General features: G+C 44.6%; 1 protein-coding gene across 2 annotated transcripts in view; it reads left to right on the top strand.

Annotated features, from left to right (window-relative positions):
* The window catches only part of NCAPD3 (non-SMC condensin II complex subunit D3), a 248830-nt gene that overhangs the window by 26173 nt on the left and 205389 nt on the right, over positions 1-17268 (top strand). For both annotated transcript variants that reach the window (XM_085893013.1, XM_085893010.1), the window contains exons 5-7: positions 2836-2903; positions 9401-9488; positions 9757-9890. In XM_085893013.1, coding sequence (XP_085749139.1) covers positions 2836-2903; positions 9401-9488; positions 9757-9890 — 290 coding nt within the window. The remainder of the gene's footprint in view (positions 1-2835; positions 2904-9400; positions 9489-9756; positions 9891-17268) is intronic.

Raw genomic sequence — 17268 nt, 5'->3', positions numbered from 1 at the left:
GATAGCTGGGAAGGTACTTGGTGTGACATCTGGACAGATGAAGGAAGATAAGGAGACTTGGTGGTGGAATGAGGAAGTACAGGAAAGTATAAGGAAGAAGAGGTTGGCGAAAAAGAATTTGTATAGCCAGAGAGATGAAGAAAGTGGACAGGAGTACAAGGAGTGGCGGCGAAAGGTGAAGAGAGAAGTGGCGTAGGCTAAGGAAAAGGCGTATGACGAGCTCTATGAGAAGTTGGATACAAAGGAAGGGGAAAAGGATTTATACCGATTGGCAAGACAGAGGGACCGAGCTGGGAAGCATGTGCTGCAGGTCAGGGTGATAAAGGACGCAAATGCAGATGTGCTGACAAGTGACGAGAGTGTGTTGAGAAGGTGGATGGAGTACTTTGAGGAGCTAGGGAGAGAGAGAGAGAGGGAGAGAGAGAGAGAGAGAGAGAGAGAGAGAGGGAGAGGGAGAGGGAGAGAGTATATGAAGGACAGCTGTGAAGAGGAAAGGCGGTTAGCCCAGATGACATACTAGTGGAGGCATGGAAGTGTTTTGGAGAGATGGCAGTGGAGTTTTTAACCAGATTGTTTAAAAAAAATTTGGAAAGTGAGAGGATGCCTGAGGAGTGGAGATCAAGTGTACTGGTACCGATTTTTAAGAATAAGGGTGATGTGCAGAGCTGTGGTAACTACAGAGGTATAAAGTTGATAAGCCACACCATGAAGTTGTGGGAAAGAGTAGTGGAAGCTTGGTTGAGAGAAGAGGTGATGATTTGTGAGCAGCAATATGGTTTATGTCAGGAATTAGCATGACAGATGCAATGTTTGCTTTGAGAGTGTTGATAGAGAAGTATAGGGAAGGCCAGAAGGAGTTGCATTGTGTGTTTGTGGATTTAGAGAAAGCTTATGATAGGGTGCCAAGAGAGGAGTTGTGGTATTGTATGAGGAAGTCAGGAGTGGTGGAGAAGTATGTGAGGATCGTGCAGGATATGTATGAGGACAGTGTGACAGCGGTGAGGTTTGCGGAAGGATTGACGGACCGGTTTAAGGTTAAAGTGGGATTGCACCAAGGATCGACTCTGAGCCCTTTGCAACGGTGATGGACAGGTTGACGGACGAGATCAGACAGGAGTCTCCATGGACTATGATGTTTGCGGATGACCACATGATCTGTAGTGAGAGTAGGGAGCAGGCTGAGGCGAGCCTCAAGAGGTGGAGGTACACACTGGAGAGAAGGGGAATGATAGTCAGGAGTAAGATGGAGTACATGTGCGTAAATGAGAGGGAGGGTGGTGGAATGGTGCGGTTGCAAGGAGTTGAGGTGGTGGAGGTGGATGGGTTTAAATACTTGGGATCAACTGTCCAAAGTAACGGAAAGTGTGGTAGAGAAGTGAAGAAGAGAGTGCAGGATGGAGTGGGTGGAGAAGAGTTTCAGAAGGGTAGCTGCAAGAGTGAAAGGGAAAGTATACAAGACGGGAGTGAGACCAGCTGTGTTGTATGGTTTGGAGGCGGTGGTGCTGACAAAAAGAAAGGAAGCGTAGCTGGAGTTGGCAGAGTTAAAGATGCTGCGATTCTTGTTGGGAGTGACGAGGATGGACAGGATTAGAAATGTGTATATTAGAGGGACAGCGCAGCTCAGACGGTTTGGAGACAAAGTGAGAGAGGCGTGATTGAGATGGTTTGGACATGTGCACAGGAGTGAAGCGGGGTATATCGGGAGAACGATGCTGAGGATGGAGCCGCCAGGTAGGAGGAGAAGAGGAAGGCCAAAGAGGAGGTTTATGGATGCGTTGAGGGCGGACATGCGAGTGGTTGGAGTGACGATGGAAGATGTTGAGGACAGAACGAAATGGAGACTGATGATCCGCTGTGGCGACCCCTAACGGGAGCAGCCAAAAGAAGAAGAAGATATATTTCAACAAAGTGTTGGACATTTTTACATTTGCTTCATTAAATGAAGTTTTGCAGAAAATTAGGTCATGTGGAGTTTTATTATTTTTTGAATATCTTTGTGATTTGTTTCCATGAGCATTATTTCACACATGGAATTCCTTGTGTGATAAGTCAGATGGGGATATTCAAACTTTTTAAATTCCAGTGTGAAACTTTATTCAACATGTCTATGTCATAAAACATTACTTCTTTCATGGACTTGAAGGCAGAGTATGAAAACATAGAATTTTGTACTTTGAAGACAATCTCCGAAGACAATTGAAAATCTTGTGTGCTATAACTTCATTTGCATTCTCAATGGTTTTGTCGTGATTGGTATGACATGACTCACTTAAATATCCATTTGTTTCATCAAGGTTGATATTTCCAGGCGAGGTTTGCAACAAACTTAACAGAAAATGCATGAGTTAACAATGTTTAACATTTATCCAAATACAGTGCGCTGCCGAAGCAGTTTCTTTCTGTGGATGCATCGGGAGTTTACCGTTGCTTTCTGAGTGGTAATGGGGAAGGGGCATGAATTGACTTGATCTTGCTTGGATAGTGGTGCAACATAAACGACTCATTGCAGACTTTACAGTGAGGAATTTAACATCCACGAAACAAGCATGAGCAGACAGGACAACTGGCTTGATTTGCTTTCCAAAAGGACTGCTGCAGGGAACAAGGCTGACATTTTGCAATCATGTCATATCCCAATCCATATTCAAAACCAGACCAGACAGCTCAAAAGTCACGTTTTATGACTATTTGCAAAGAAAAATGAAATCGACAAATTGTTCTTAACATGGCATCAAAAACTTGAGACGTGCACTGAAAATAGGTCATTCTACGTGGTCCACCTAATGTTCCGAACAATGTTTTTCTCGCTTGTGTAGCTTTTTCTGAATTTTGCAGGCTCTTGTGGAACTTTCAAAAGAGGATTCTGAATCTTTGGAAGACTTGCCTGACATCGCCACAAGGAGGTATGTATGCTCCAGCAGGTGTTTTGTGGTGCAGAATCTTTGATTTTGTTACATTGCTGCAGTCTTTAGTCTATTCTTTTTTCTTTTTTTTTACTAGTGTATCTTGAAGATGATTCTTGGATAATTAATCTACCATTTCCTCAGTTATTTATTTACTCCTGGTCATGATATTTTCCGACAAGTCTGTGGTGCATTGTTTCATGTCAAACAAATTGCATGCATTTCATTTAGCCATGCACAACTATTCAAAGGTAATGTATTGTATAGATTCTTTGCTGGAAAAAAAATGCGAGAAATTGCTCTACATCTCTGTATAAGAAACTTTTCAATGGCATTTTGCATGCGAAAGGGCAGACATGTGTTGATGGAAATCATGATTTGTCCTCCATTAAGTGTGTGTGCACACAAAGCTTGATAGCTTAACACATGTATTAAAGAGGCACTGCAGTGTCATTTTTTGCTACCTATACTGATAATTATGATAGTATTTCATTAAGGGTCAAGTCAGATATTCAAGTATGCGCCAGAGGAGCACGTCACCACGTCCACTTTCCGCTGGTACTCCATGGGCTCCCATCTGCCTATCCCCCAGACAGATTCCTGGCCCATCTCCATCTCTCTGAGATACCGATCAACCTACTACAACCACGAAGCATGTGGTTGGCCTGTTGGCCACCTCCACTCACAAAGCACCCTCGCTGAGAGAATCTGGTGAGCAGCATCAACATCAGGAAAACGTGCAGCACGTCCATACATCTGCATCTGATGCTCATAGACTATACAAGTAACAAATTTCATCAGTCTCTTTTAACGAATGCTCGTTGGACACAAAGTCCGACCAGCAATGGCCAAGGATTCTCCAAAGAGACCCGACACCAAAGGAGTGAAGTTTTTGTCTCGGATTCTTGGTCAGAGTCCAAGTTTTGCATCCGCAGAGCAAGACTGGAAGCACTCGGACTTTCTACGTCCTGCATAGGTACCGATACTGCGGCCTTCTGTATAATATGCCGCGGTCTTCTGCATAATATACCATGGCCTTCTGGATAATAATGTTACGCTTATAGAGTTGGGGAAGAGATTACCTCAGCACAGATAGAAATCTATGGAGTGGTATGGTCCATGTATGAGTTTTTTGCCCATCTCGATGTGATTAATAACGGAAACAGCTTAAGAATTGTCTCCAAATGTGCACCATATGGAGGGTGATGCATTGTAATAAATAGGCTTTCAGGTAAAGAATCATACGTATATGTTGTGTGTCCCACCGGATGGGGCGCTGTGGTGAGGTTGAAGCAGAGACAGAGTCTTTAAAGGGGGTTGTGCTGTCCAGAGAGTGAGGGGGACAGCTTTTTGTCCCCTCCGAAGGGGCACAGTTTTTGTTGCCCTGAGAAGGCAGAGTTTTGGTGGCCTCTCACAGGAGCTCACGAGAGTGGGGTTAGTCTCTGAAAAGGAGATCGGGTGCAGAGGAAACATTTGCTATGTCCGCGGTACCTGCCTGCCTACCTTCTCTTGTTCCTGCCTTTGCCCTGTTCATTCTCGTGAGCCTTCGTGGTTCCTGCTTGTGTGTCTTCGTCATCCTGCACTTGTGTCTCGTCCTACTGCTTGTAGGCCTGCTCCTCCTCGACCACCAGCAGAGCTAAGGCCTCATCTGGGTTTCTCATTCACCATCCCTGTTGAACTCTCCCTGAGATCAGCATCTCAAGGAGATGGCGATGGGCCAGGCATCTGCCTGGGGGATGGCCAGACGGAAACCCCTGGAGTACTGGTGGAAAGTGGACACAGCGATGCGCTGCTCTGGCACATGCTCCCATACCTGACCTGACCTGAACATCAAGGCTCATGGAAGATTAGAAATGTGTATATTAGAGGGACAGCACAGCTCAGACGGTTTGGCGACAAAGTGAGAGGCGAGATTGAGATGGTTTGGACATGTGCACAGGAGGAAAGCGGGGTATATCGGGAGAAGGATGCTGAGGATGGAGCCGCCAGGTAGGAGGAGAAGAGGAAGGCCAAAGAGGAGGTTTATTGATGCAGTGAGGGCGGACATGCGGGTGGTTGGAGTGACAATGGAAGATGTGGAGGACAGAACGAAATGGAGACTGATGATCCGCTGTGGCGACCCCTAACGGGAGCAGCCAAAAGAAGAAGAAGATGTATTTCAACAAACTGTGTGACATTTTTACATTTGCTTAATTAAATGAAGTTTTGCTTGGCAGAGAATATTAACTTGCATTCGGGCAGCGGGGCAATAGTTGGATAGGATAAGCAAGGTAATGTAGAAACAAAAAAAGAGGAGGGGAAGAAACACTGCAACCAGCAAGTAAGAAGGTTTGATTACCTGACCTGACCTGATCCCTGTCTGGTTGAATTTGGTGTGTGGCGCCATAGGTTTCATATTGTCATTGCCTATAATCATTTATCGATTCCGTGTTCCCCCTTTCTTCCCCACCTCAACCCGTTGTGGTCCACCATCACGATCATCATCCCGTTATTTGTTTGGGGAATAAACCCGTTGGTCTTTCAAGAGTTGAGCCTCGTGTTCTTGTGATCCCATGCGCTCAAAGCCACCTTTGTTCAAACGCAGTCCAAGGGAGTAAAAGCCAGTTCAGTCCATCCGTCCAACGTTGGTCTTAATCGGTGTGGACACGACGATGTACTACAGCCTCAATATTACAACCTTCTGTGTAATATACTTCAGCCTTCTGCATAATATACTGCAGCCTCAATACTACAGCCTTCTGTATAATATTGTTGCGGTTCTAGGAACTGGCTCCGAAGGCAATTCCACACAACTTACAGGTCCCTCAGTTTAATTATTTCCCTGGGATAAGTTCAGAGTAGTCCCTTCCCATTGTGTAGTAGGTTGAATGTGAATGAATGAATGCATTGGTAAAGGGTGAGATCGGCTTTTCCCCTTTTCTCCCCATTTCTTAGGGGGTAATTGTAAATCGCCTACGAGCTTTGTGGCATGCGCTGTGCACACAGACACTAGCTAATTTGCATATTGTGCCAAAAGATCGTTTGAATCGAGCACCAAAACCAAACCGCCCCCTTACTCATCCTCCCCATAATTTTCCTTCAGATGACACAATAAGTTTACAACCCTCATCATTGAAAAGTGCACATTTTTATATACACTTGGTTTTCCTTTCACATGTTAATTTACATTGCATTGACATTATACACACCATTCATTGCCCCAAGACCCGGAAACATCACAACTCGCAAACCATGACGTCACTTGCACCACAACGAACTGCCCACCTTCCTCCACCATCATCCCCTCATCTACAACCCCAACACGCAACCCCCCCACCCCACCCCCCAAGCAGATGCTTCCACAGCTTGGAAGCACGGGGAGGTAGCACAGGAAACGGTGACAGCGGACTTTATTCAAACTTCAGGACAACAGGCACTAATTCTAATTGTCCATTGGCTTCCTGTTGCTAAATAAATTGCTCCGTTAGCGCCTACAAGAAATTACGCACTCCTATCATTCGCCCCCGCACCTTCCTGTAACGCGTCCCTTGCCCCCACCCATGTTAATCACGGAGGTTCCATCGCTTGCCGGGGTTGAGCGAATGATTGGGTAGGAATTGTCATGGAGGTCTGTCGTGGGTGGGGCTGAAGCGGTGATATGCCAATCAATGACTGAGATTACCCCAAGAGACATCATGAAATCAGGAGATTACCATGGCATTTTGGAGTGCAATGCTCAACCCAGTGTCAAAGAGCTGGGTCTCTGTCAAAGGTCATGGGTCTTGCAGCAGGACAATGACCCCAAACACACTTCAGAAAGCACCCAGGAATGGTTCAAGACAAAACGCTGGGCTGTACTGAAGTGGCCAACAATGAGACCAGATCATAATCCCAATGAACACTTGTGGGGAGACCTGAAAACAGCAGTTATGATTAAGCACCCTTCAAATCTGGGAGAACTGGAGCAGTTTACACAAGAAGAGTGGACCAAACTGCCAGTAGAGAGGTGCAAGAAACTCATTCATGGCTATCGGGAGCGCTTGACATCAGTTATTTTGTCCAAAGGCTGTGCTACCAAATATCAAGTTGACTGTGTCCATAATTTTGTCAATGCCATTTATTTTTATTTTCTGATTTAAAAGGACATTAACTTCTGAATCAAAAACAAAGGTTCTGTAATGTTAACAGTGAAATAAAGAATTGTGGAGATCAAATACTTTTGTGAATTTTAACTTATTTTTGGAGAAAATTGAGAGTTATTTGAAAAATGTGCAAGGGTGCCAATATTCTTGGCCATGACTGTATATTATCTGTCATGACATGACAAGCACTATCTCCTTTCTCCTTACTTCTTACAATGAGTTATTTGTTTAAACTTTTTCTGCATTGCAGCCTATCAATTGCAGTTATGAAATGGACAAAGTATTTTATTGTATGGCACCGAGTTATTATTATTTTTTTTTCTTCCCAAGCTGAAGTCAAATTCACTTTTACCAGTGAGTCAGCAAATGTAGTTATTGTCCTTTTTAGGTCATCTCTACCGAGATGACCTAATAAAGCGGGACCAAATGTCCGTCCGTCCGTATGTCCGTACGTCCGTCAACAATTTTTCTTCCCGATCTTGATGAAACTTAGTATGTGGGTAGAGGTCGATGAGTTGTTGCACAACGATATAACTTTTGTCCGGGTTCAAGGTCAGGGACGAGGTCACGTAAGTTATAAAAATCGCCATTTTCAAAACCTATCTTGTCTGCCATTTTACAAGATATTCGGCAACTGTTTATTGATTATGATTGTAAAAAAATATTATCTTGTATCGAACCGGACAGATTTTTGAATTTCCTTCCCGTTTGATCGTCACGTGATCTGGAAGATGGCCAAAAAAGCCGATGCGATTCGCAAAGAAGGAAGGAAGGAGAAATGAAATATAAATATAAAACACATTTTTTGCCTTTTTAGGTCATCTCTTCGAGCATGACCTAATAATATGGGTGTCGATGTCCTTCGATCCATCCGTCGCGTAAATGACGCTTTTCAAATTCTATCTCTGCCATTTCTCAAGCGATCTTGAATTTGATTGTGGCATATGAATCTATGGGACAATATCTAAATTTTGATCGGGCCGGATTTTCGATATTCGTTTTCGTTTTCGTGTCACGTGACTTCAAAGTTGGCAAAAAATGCGAAAATGACGATTTTCATGTGAAAATGACGATTTTCAAAATCCATCTCCTACATTTCTCAAGCGATCTTGAATTTGATTGTGGCATATAAATCTATTTTGCACAATATCTAAATTTTGTCAGGCTGGATTTTCGATATTCGCTTTCGTTTTCGCGTCACATGACTTCAAAGTTTGCAAAAACTGCCCTACATTCAGGAGGCTATATATTTTCTCGCGGAGATGACCGTCACTCCCGCACGGGGGTAATTTTATATTTATACATTTTCCGCCGAAGGTGCAATAGTTTCAAAACCCGAAATGTAAATGTCGGCATTTATTTTCAACATATAATTTCGTGCGTGCATGCCAAAATGCCGAGTCATCTTTAACCAAACTGCGCAGTAGAACTGCGCAGTAGTCCGGTCATGGCATCTGAGCAGTGGCCAGCGTGGTTCAGATTGACTGTGGTTTCTGGGGCGAAGGTGATTGTTAAGAAGTATGTCGGCGGTATAAATTTGAGTGACTGTATTGGTGATTTAATCACGCAACATCTTGACAACGAATATTCTGGCCAAACGATTGCATCAATTCAGTGCATCAAAAGAGATAATTCGCAGGCTCCTCTCGATCGTGCCGATATCTACATAATCACCGGCGGACATAGGGCTGCAGGCTGTGGGGCGAGGCCTCGAATCCCGGATGAGGGGATAAGTGATAAATTATGCTACATGCTTCAGGCTTTCTGATTAATATATCAATGAGTACATTCCATAATTAATGAATTAATAATTAATGAATCTGGCATACAAAATGTTTTTTCATACCTGACATGTTACTTTGTGCAGTGTCACAAAACTTCTGTGGAATTAATAATTAATGAATTTGCTCGCTCTAACGATTTTTCAAACCTCAATATCTCTATAAATACTTGACCAATTTTCATTCTGAAAGTTGCATTATAATCAGTGAAGAATAATCTACAGGATTATCATAATCTCCGAGAGCTAAGCCTATTTTTTTCGTTTTTTCTTACAACCGGAAGTGAAATGTCCCCAGAGAGTGGATGGACCAGAAAACCACGTATTGCACTTACTGGTGATTCTGATGTGTTAATCCAGGTACTAAATGAACAATACATATTTATCAATTATGTCATTAGTAGTATTATCCTCATGTATCTCTGTGAACTATTTCAATCTAAACGGTTAGTTTGGACTGTTTCACGGTGACCTGAACTGAACATTGAGAACTTGTGGTATTATAGAGATGACCGTCACCCCCACACGGGGGTAATTTTGTTCATTCATCAGCACTGTGTTTTTTACTCCTTATTTTGCAATAATGTCTTCAACAGGTGTTTGCAGGGAAAGCAGTCCATGTCACGATTGGCATTTTTCGCTCTTTTTAAGCTCTGTGCACCGCATCATGGCTCTGAGGAAGAGGTGCATTTGCTTGTTTTTTGTTTTTTTTTTTACCTTGGTGGCTGTTCATTTTCTGTACTTGTTTCTTGCGTAGTTCGTCACTGCTGCAAATACTTTAATTAATTGATACCACCTGCAGTCAAAATATGATCAGAAAGTGATATTTTGATAATTACAGTTTGTCAATTTTGTCATTGAACCCTCAATCTAGGAACACGAGCATTTGACATTTAAAAAAAATGCCTCATTTAAATATTGGTCAGCTTCTTACCTTTTTGTTTCATCTCAGGTGCTGCGAATGATCTTTCAGCACCTACTGAGTCGTATCCTCATGGTGGGTGACAAAAAGGGGGGAGGTACGACTCAGGCTACAGTACCGCAGCATCAGCGGGTCTCTCGTGCCCATGCTCTGCGATTTGTACGGTGCGCATTTGATTTTCTCAAATATGTTATATTATTGTGCTTATTTTTTTAGTTCTAGTAAACCCTTAAATACCACAGGTTTGAATACTGTGGTTTTGACCAATCATGGGAAACTCTTTATATACTGATTTAGTTATCGTGGTGTTTAATTTCAACCAATAGAGGTTTTTGAGCTGAGCTGTTATCTTGCACCACAAGCCTTTTGTTATTTCTCGCACACTGATAATGGCACCGAAGCATAAAGTGATGTACTGTACAAGTGAATTTTTTTCTCTCTCTTAAAATTTTATTTATTCGCTGGTTTACAGAGTTGCAGAATGATTTAAAATAAACACCGACATTACAAAGGGAAACGATTTAAGAGTTTAATCGGGGAGGAATGGTGGGGGTTTTGGTCACATTACAGAAGGAAGGGACTATTTTATCTGCTTCACCACAGCAGCAGAATTCATCATAAAAGCCAATTAATATTTATTTTACGTGTATTTCAGTTTTGATGTGTTTAATTTTGGCTGCTGCCCACCTTCCTCTATATATATATATATTCTTGAAGCTGAGCAACCTCACGCCATCTTTTTCCATCGGCCCTTGGTTTGAGCTATCACGGTTTTGAATAATGCAGCATTTTCCAGGAAAATGACCGCTGCAATATTTAAGGGTTTACTGTACTGTCGGACCCCAGCATTTGCGGTTCCGATGTTGGCGGATCCTGCATATTTACAGTTCATAAAATGTGACGTGCATTTGCAGCCCTGTGCTTCACGTATTCGTGGTTTTTCTGACCTGCTTCTGCATTCGCGGCTCTGCGCTTCACGTATTTGTGGTTTTTCACGGACATATTCGCGGTTTTTCACAGTGTTTCCCCCCCCCCCCTTATGAATCAAGAAACACCGGGAACTTATCCCCATTTTCCCATAGTCTGTCGGACCCCACTATTGGCAGGGAATACGTTCCTGGAAACTGCCGCGAATGTCAAATCTGCGAATGTCAGGGCATTGGTTCAATGGAAAAAGGGGGGAAAGGTTCCCGGTGGTTTGGGACCTGCACAAAATACCACGAACGTTGACACCGTGATTGTCGCGTATTGTTTCAATGGAAAAAAGGGGGATAGGTTCCCGATTCATCGGGGAAACTTTTAAAAGTTTAAAATCTTTTCCACCGTGAATGTGCATAATTGGTTTCAAAAAACACATGCTCACAAAAGGAGACTAAATTTGAAATGTGGTTTGCCCAAGACCCAGGAGTATTGGATGCCATAGTCAGAGAGTTGAGAGCAAGGCAGGATGCCAGACTGGATCGAAAGCACGCAATTTTTGCAGAGATGGCCTTGATCTCATGTCTGACATTGAGGGCTTTCATCTATTGTTGGGTGAGTAGAAGCACCATATCCATGGTGGTGAGACTTGGTCCAAATCCAAATTGGTGATCTATGAGGTTGTTGGAGAAAAGGAAGGATTTCAGATCAACTATGATGATTGATCCCATGATCTTGCTATGATTTGAAGTAAGCTGATAGGTCTGTAGTTAAGGGGATCAGTTTGTACACCTATTATGTAATGCAGTGTTGTTGGTGATTTCCAAGATGATGGAAGATGACCCACAGCAAATGATTGCGTGAAAAGGGCAGAGAGAGAGAGGATGAGGAAAGAGCAGCAGAGCGGGTTCTTAGGACACGTGAGCTGATGCCGTCTGGCTCAGTCACTTGTTGAACGAACCTTCTCAGGTGCAAAATATGCAGTCTTGTTGCATTTGGGTGCAACTGGGAAGGGTGGATCAGGGCACAATATTTGGAAGCAAACACAGAATTGAGGCAATCAATCTTCTCATTCGCAAAGTCTGCTGTGGTGCCATTTGAAGTGAGGGAAGGGATCGAGTAGCAGCATACACCAAAAACTGAGTTAACAAAGATGCCACCAGGTTTTAGAGGAAGGGGACAAGTTTAAAAGTTCATTCTTGAAGTTCAACAGATGTTGTTTTCTGGCTTTCTTGAGAGTGGCCACACTTGTTGCGGAACTTTTTGAAAGTGGAATGCACTGAGATTGCCTTCGATTTCCAGAAATAGAAGGAAAGTCGTTTCAGAGCAACTGCCTCACCACAGGATTCAGTAATTGTAAACTCGAGTTCTTATTCTTCATAATCATCATTCTTCTGTTTTGTCATACAGCTTGGGCTCTTGTCTGACTGACCATTGCCTCTGGAACATGACGCCGCTTTGGATTCGACTTAAGCTTATAAATTTTCAATCTTTGTTGTGAAGGATCCAGAAGGCATGTTTATATTCGGTTTAAACAGCCAACAAACACTTCCATCCTGGTAGAAGGCAATTGCATTTACGCAATTATTAAGCCTCATCACACTTACCATCCTACAAGCAAGATGATGTCAATGTGTGAACAGTAGTATCACACGCATGCTGTTTCGCCACTCCACATAATTGCGAACACTGCTGCCGTGAACAGCCCCATCATCTTGCTTGGCTTAGTTTGTCTCACCTGATTGGAGTCATCCAAACACGCCTTGAGGCATGATTCTATTTGGCATTCAAAACGGTTTGCACATTTGAATGTTGTGCAAATAATGATTCAAATTCCCGTTCTTTCACCTTTTATTATAGCAGTGTACCGGGGCATAATCTACAGATTATCAGGTGCAGGATTATCGAACAAGTTATTTATTCTGGGTGGGTGGGGGCTGTTTAAAATGTGGGTTTTTAAAAGTTTTTTTCAAGTTCAGGGTGGGGGTGCGGACAACAACAAGAGAAATGTGGAAGGGCAAATGGTGGTAGAGTTCGTAAAAAGAATGGAAATGGCAGTGGTAAATACGTATTTCAAGAAGAAGGAGGAACACAGGGTGACATACAAGAGTGGAGGAAAGTGCACACAGGTGGATTACATCTTAAGCAGGAGATGTAACCTGAAAGAGATTAGAGACTGTAAGGTGGTGGCAGGGTAGAGTGTAGCATCGACAGCATCGTATGGTGGTCTGTAGGATGATTTTGGAGGTGAGGTTGAGGAAGAGAGTGATGGCTGAACCAAGGACCAGACGGTGGAAGCTGAAGGAGGAAGACTGTTGCGTGGAATTTGGGGAGGAGATGAGACAGATGTTGGATGGTGGTAAAGATGGGTGGGATGATTGGGCAACTACAGCAGAAGTGGTGAGGGGGATAGCTAGGAAGGTACTTGGTGTGACATCTGGACAGAAGGAGGAAGATAAGGAGACTTGGTGGTGGAACGAGGAAGTACAGGAAAGTATAAGGAAGAAGGGGTTGGCGAAAAAGAAGTGGGATAGTCAGAGAGATGAAGAAAGTAGGCAGGAGTACAAGGAGTGGCGGCGAAAGGTAAAGAGAGAGGTGGCAAAGGCTAAGGAAAAGGCAGATGACGAGCTGTATGAGAAGTTAGATACAAAGGAAGGGGAAAGGGATTTATACCGATTGGCAAGATAGAGGGACCGAGCTGGGAAGGATGTGCTGCAGGTTCGGGTGATAAAGGACGCAAATGGGAATGTGCTGACTAGCGAGGAGAGTGTGTTGAGAAGGTGGAATGAGTACTTTGAGGAGCTGATGAATGAAGAGAGAGAGAGACAGAGAGAGACAGAGAGAGACAGAGAGAGACAGAGAGAGACAGAGAGAGACAGAGAGAGACAGAGAGAGACAGAGAGAGAGACAGAGAGACAGAGAGAGACAGAGAGAGACAGAGAGAGACAGAGAGAGACAGAGAGAGACAGAGAGAGAGACACAGAGAGAGAGAGACACAGAGAGAGAGAGACACAGAGAGAGAGAGACACAGAGAGAGAGAGAGACACAGAGAGAGAGAGAGACACAGAGAGAGAGAGAGACACACAGAGAGAGAGAGAGACACAGAGAGAGAGAGAGACACAGAGAGAGAGAGAGAGAGAGACACAGAGAGAGAGACACAGAGAGAGACACAGAGAGAGAGACACAGAGAGAGACACAGAGAGAGAGACAGAGAGAGAGACACAGAGAGAGAGACACAGAGAGAGAGACACAGAGAGAGAGACACAGAGAGAGAGACACAGAGAGAGAGACACAGAGAGAGAGACACAGAGAGAGAGACACAGAGAGAGAGACACAGAGAGAGAGAGACACAGAGAGAGAGAGACACAGAGAGAGAGAGACACAGAGAGAGAGAGACACAGAGAGAGAGAGACACAGAGAGAGAGAGACACAGAGAGAGAGAGACACAGAGAGAGAGAGACACAGAGAGAGAGAGACACAGAGAGAGAGAGACACAGAGAGAGAGACAGACAGAGAGAGAGACACAGAGAGACACAGAGAGAGCCACGGAGACACAGAGAGAGAGACACAGAGAGAGAGAGACACAGAGAGAGAGAGACACAGAGAGAGAGAGACACAGAGAGAGAGAGACACAGAGAGAGAGAGACACAGAGAGAGAGAGACACAGAGAGAGAGACACAGAGAGAGAGAGACACAGAGAGAGAGAGACACAGAGAGAGAGAGACACAGAGAGAGAGAGACACAGAGAGAGAGAGACACAGAGAGAGAGAGACACAGAGACAGAGAGACACAGAGAGAGACACAGAGAGAGAGAGACACAGAGAGAGACACAGAGACAGACACAGAGACAGACACAGAGAGAGACACAGAGAGAGACACAGAGAGACACAGAGAGAGAGAGAGAGAGACACAGAGAGAGAGAGAGAGAGAGACACAGAGAGAGAGAGAGAGAGACACAGAGAGAGAGAGAGAGAGAGACACAGAGAGAGAGAGAGAGAGAGACACAGAGAGAGAGAGAGAGACACAGAGAGAGAGAGAGAGACACAGAGAGAGAGAGAGAGACACAGAGAGACACAGAGAGAGAGAGAGAGACACAGAGAGAGAGAGAGAGAGACACAGAGAGAGAGAGAGAAAGACAGAGAGAGAGAGAGACACAGAGAGAGAGAGAGAGAGAGACACAGAGAGAGAGAGAGAGACACAGAGAGAGAGAGAGAGACACAGAGAGAGAGAGAGACACAGAGAGAGAGAGAGACACAGAGAGAGAGAGACACAGAGAGAGAGACACAGAGAGAGAGAGAGAGAGAGACACAGAGAGAGAGAGAGACACAGAGAGAGAGAGACAGAGACACACAGAGAGAGAGAGACAGAGACACACAGAGAGAGAGAGAGAGAGAGAGAGACAGAGACACACAGAGAGAGAGAGAGAGACAGAGACACACAGAGAGAGAGAGAGACAGAGACACACAGAGAGAGAGAGAGAGACAGAGACACACAGAGAGAGAGAGAGACAGAGACACACAGAGAGAGAGATAGAGATAGAGATAGAGATAGAGATAGAGATAGAACGAACGAACGAACGAACGTTGGAAGAGGTGGAGATAGTGAATCAAGAAGTGGGGTGGATCACTAACGATGAAGTGAGGACAGCTATGAAGAGTGGAAAGGCGGTTGGCCCAGATGATATACCAGTGGAGGCATGGAAGTGCTTCGGAGAGATGGCAGTGGGGTTGTTAACCAGATTGTTTAATAAAATCTTGGAAAGTGAGAGAATGCCGGAGGAGTGGAGATCAAGTGTACTGGTTCCGATTTTCAAGAACAAGGGTGATGTGCAGAGCTGTGGAAATTACAGAGGGATAAAGTTGTTAAGCCACACCATGAAGTTGTGAGAAAGAGTAGTGGAAGCTAGGTTGAGAGGAGAGGTGACGATCTGTGAGCAGCAATATGGGTTTATGCCAGGAAAGAGCACCACTGAAGCGATGCTTCCTTTGAGAATGTTGATGGAGAAGTATAGGGAAGGCCAGAAGGAGTTGCATTGTGTGTTTGTGGATTTAGAGAAAGTTTATGATAGGGTGCCAAGAGAGGAGTTGTGGCATTGTATGAGGAAGTCGGGAGTGGTGGAGAAGTATATGAGGATGGTGCAGGATATGTATGAGGACAGTGTGACAGCAGTGAGGTGTGCGGTAGGAATGACAGACCGGTTTAAGGTTAAAGTGGGATTGCACCAAGGATCAAATCTGAGCCCTTTCCTGTTTGCAATGGTGATGGACAGGTTGACGGATGAGATCAGACTGGAGTCTCCATGGACGATGATGTTCGCGGATGACATCATGATCTGTAGAGAGAGTAGGGAGCTGGCTGAGGCGAGCCTCGAGAGGTGGAGGTACGCACTCGAGAGAAGGGGAATGATAGTCAGTAGGAGTAAGACTGAGTACATATGCGTAAATGAGAGTGGTGGTATGGTGTGGTTGCAAGGAGTTGACGTGGGGAAGGTGGATGGGTTTAAATACTTGGGATCAACTGTCCAAAGTAACGGAGAGTGTGGGAGAGAAGTGAAAAAGAGAGTGCAGGCAGGATGGAGTGGGTGGAGAAGTGTTGCAGGAGTGATTTGTGACAGAAGGGTAGCTGCAAGAGTGAAGGGGAAAGTATATAAGACGGTAGTGAGACCAGCTATGTTGTATGGTTTGGAGGCGGTGGCGCTAACAAAAAGACAGGAAGCGGAGCTGGAGGTGGCAGAGTTAAAGATGCTGCGATTCTCGTTGGGAGTGACGAGGATGGATAGGATAAGAAATGAGTATATTCGAGGGACAGCGCAGGTCGGACGGTTTGGAGACAAAGTGAGAGAGGCGAGATTAAGATGGTTTGGACATGTGCACAGGAGGGAAGCGGAGTATAGCGGGAGAAGGATGCTGAGGATGAAGCCGCCAGGCAGGAGGAGAAGAGGAAGGCCAAAGAAGAGGTTCATGGATGTGGTGAGGGCGGACATGCGGGTGGTTGGAGTGTCAATGGAAGATGTGGAGGATAGAGCGAAATGGAGACGGTTGATCCGCTATGGCGACCCCTAACGGGAGCAGCCGAAAGAAGAAGAAGAGAAGTTCAGTGTGGGGGTGGGGGTGCTTGTAGCCAGACCTACTTAAATGGAATAATTACTGTTTATCGACGAGTTCTTGCTTAAAAGTAAAGTGTCCTCATCTCTGGTGTGCTTAAGTGGAGCCTCTTGTGCCACGCACAGGGTTTCAAAATGTGATGCAACTTTAAATGTTTATTTATAAAGAAACGGAAGCCTCAGGAACTTAAACCAAACATTTCTTGAAAGCTTGTGACTTGGTATTTTCTATCACCGATTGCGATTGCAGTAAGTCACTGCTAGATTTATTGAGAGCCCAATGTCTGAAATTGGCATTTACCCAAAATCCTTGCAATTGATGTTCTTGATGTGTGTCCCTCTGCGGTTCAGACAGGTATTGATCCTGACTCAAGTTCTGTCCAACCTTCCTTTAGGTCTCATGTGGCACTGCCTGGCGGTAGTCTGACACCTCCTACTTCAGATCATCCAGTGTGGCAGGGCGGTTGGTGGAGACAGATCCCTTGGCAGCCCCCCAGAACCAGTAGTCCAGAGGGTTCAAG

This window comes from Eptatretus burgeri, chromosome 1, assembly GCF_056783735.1.
Source record: "Eptatretus burgeri isolate ZD-2024b chromosome 1, Ebu_testis_v1, whole genome shotgun sequence".
Taxonomy (NCBI): domain Eukaryota; kingdom Metazoa; phylum Chordata; class Myxini; order Myxiniformes; family Myxinidae; genus Eptatretus; species Eptatretus burgeri.
Note: the sequence above shows the minus strand (reverse complement) of the source record. Positions and strands in the feature narration are given on the sequence as shown.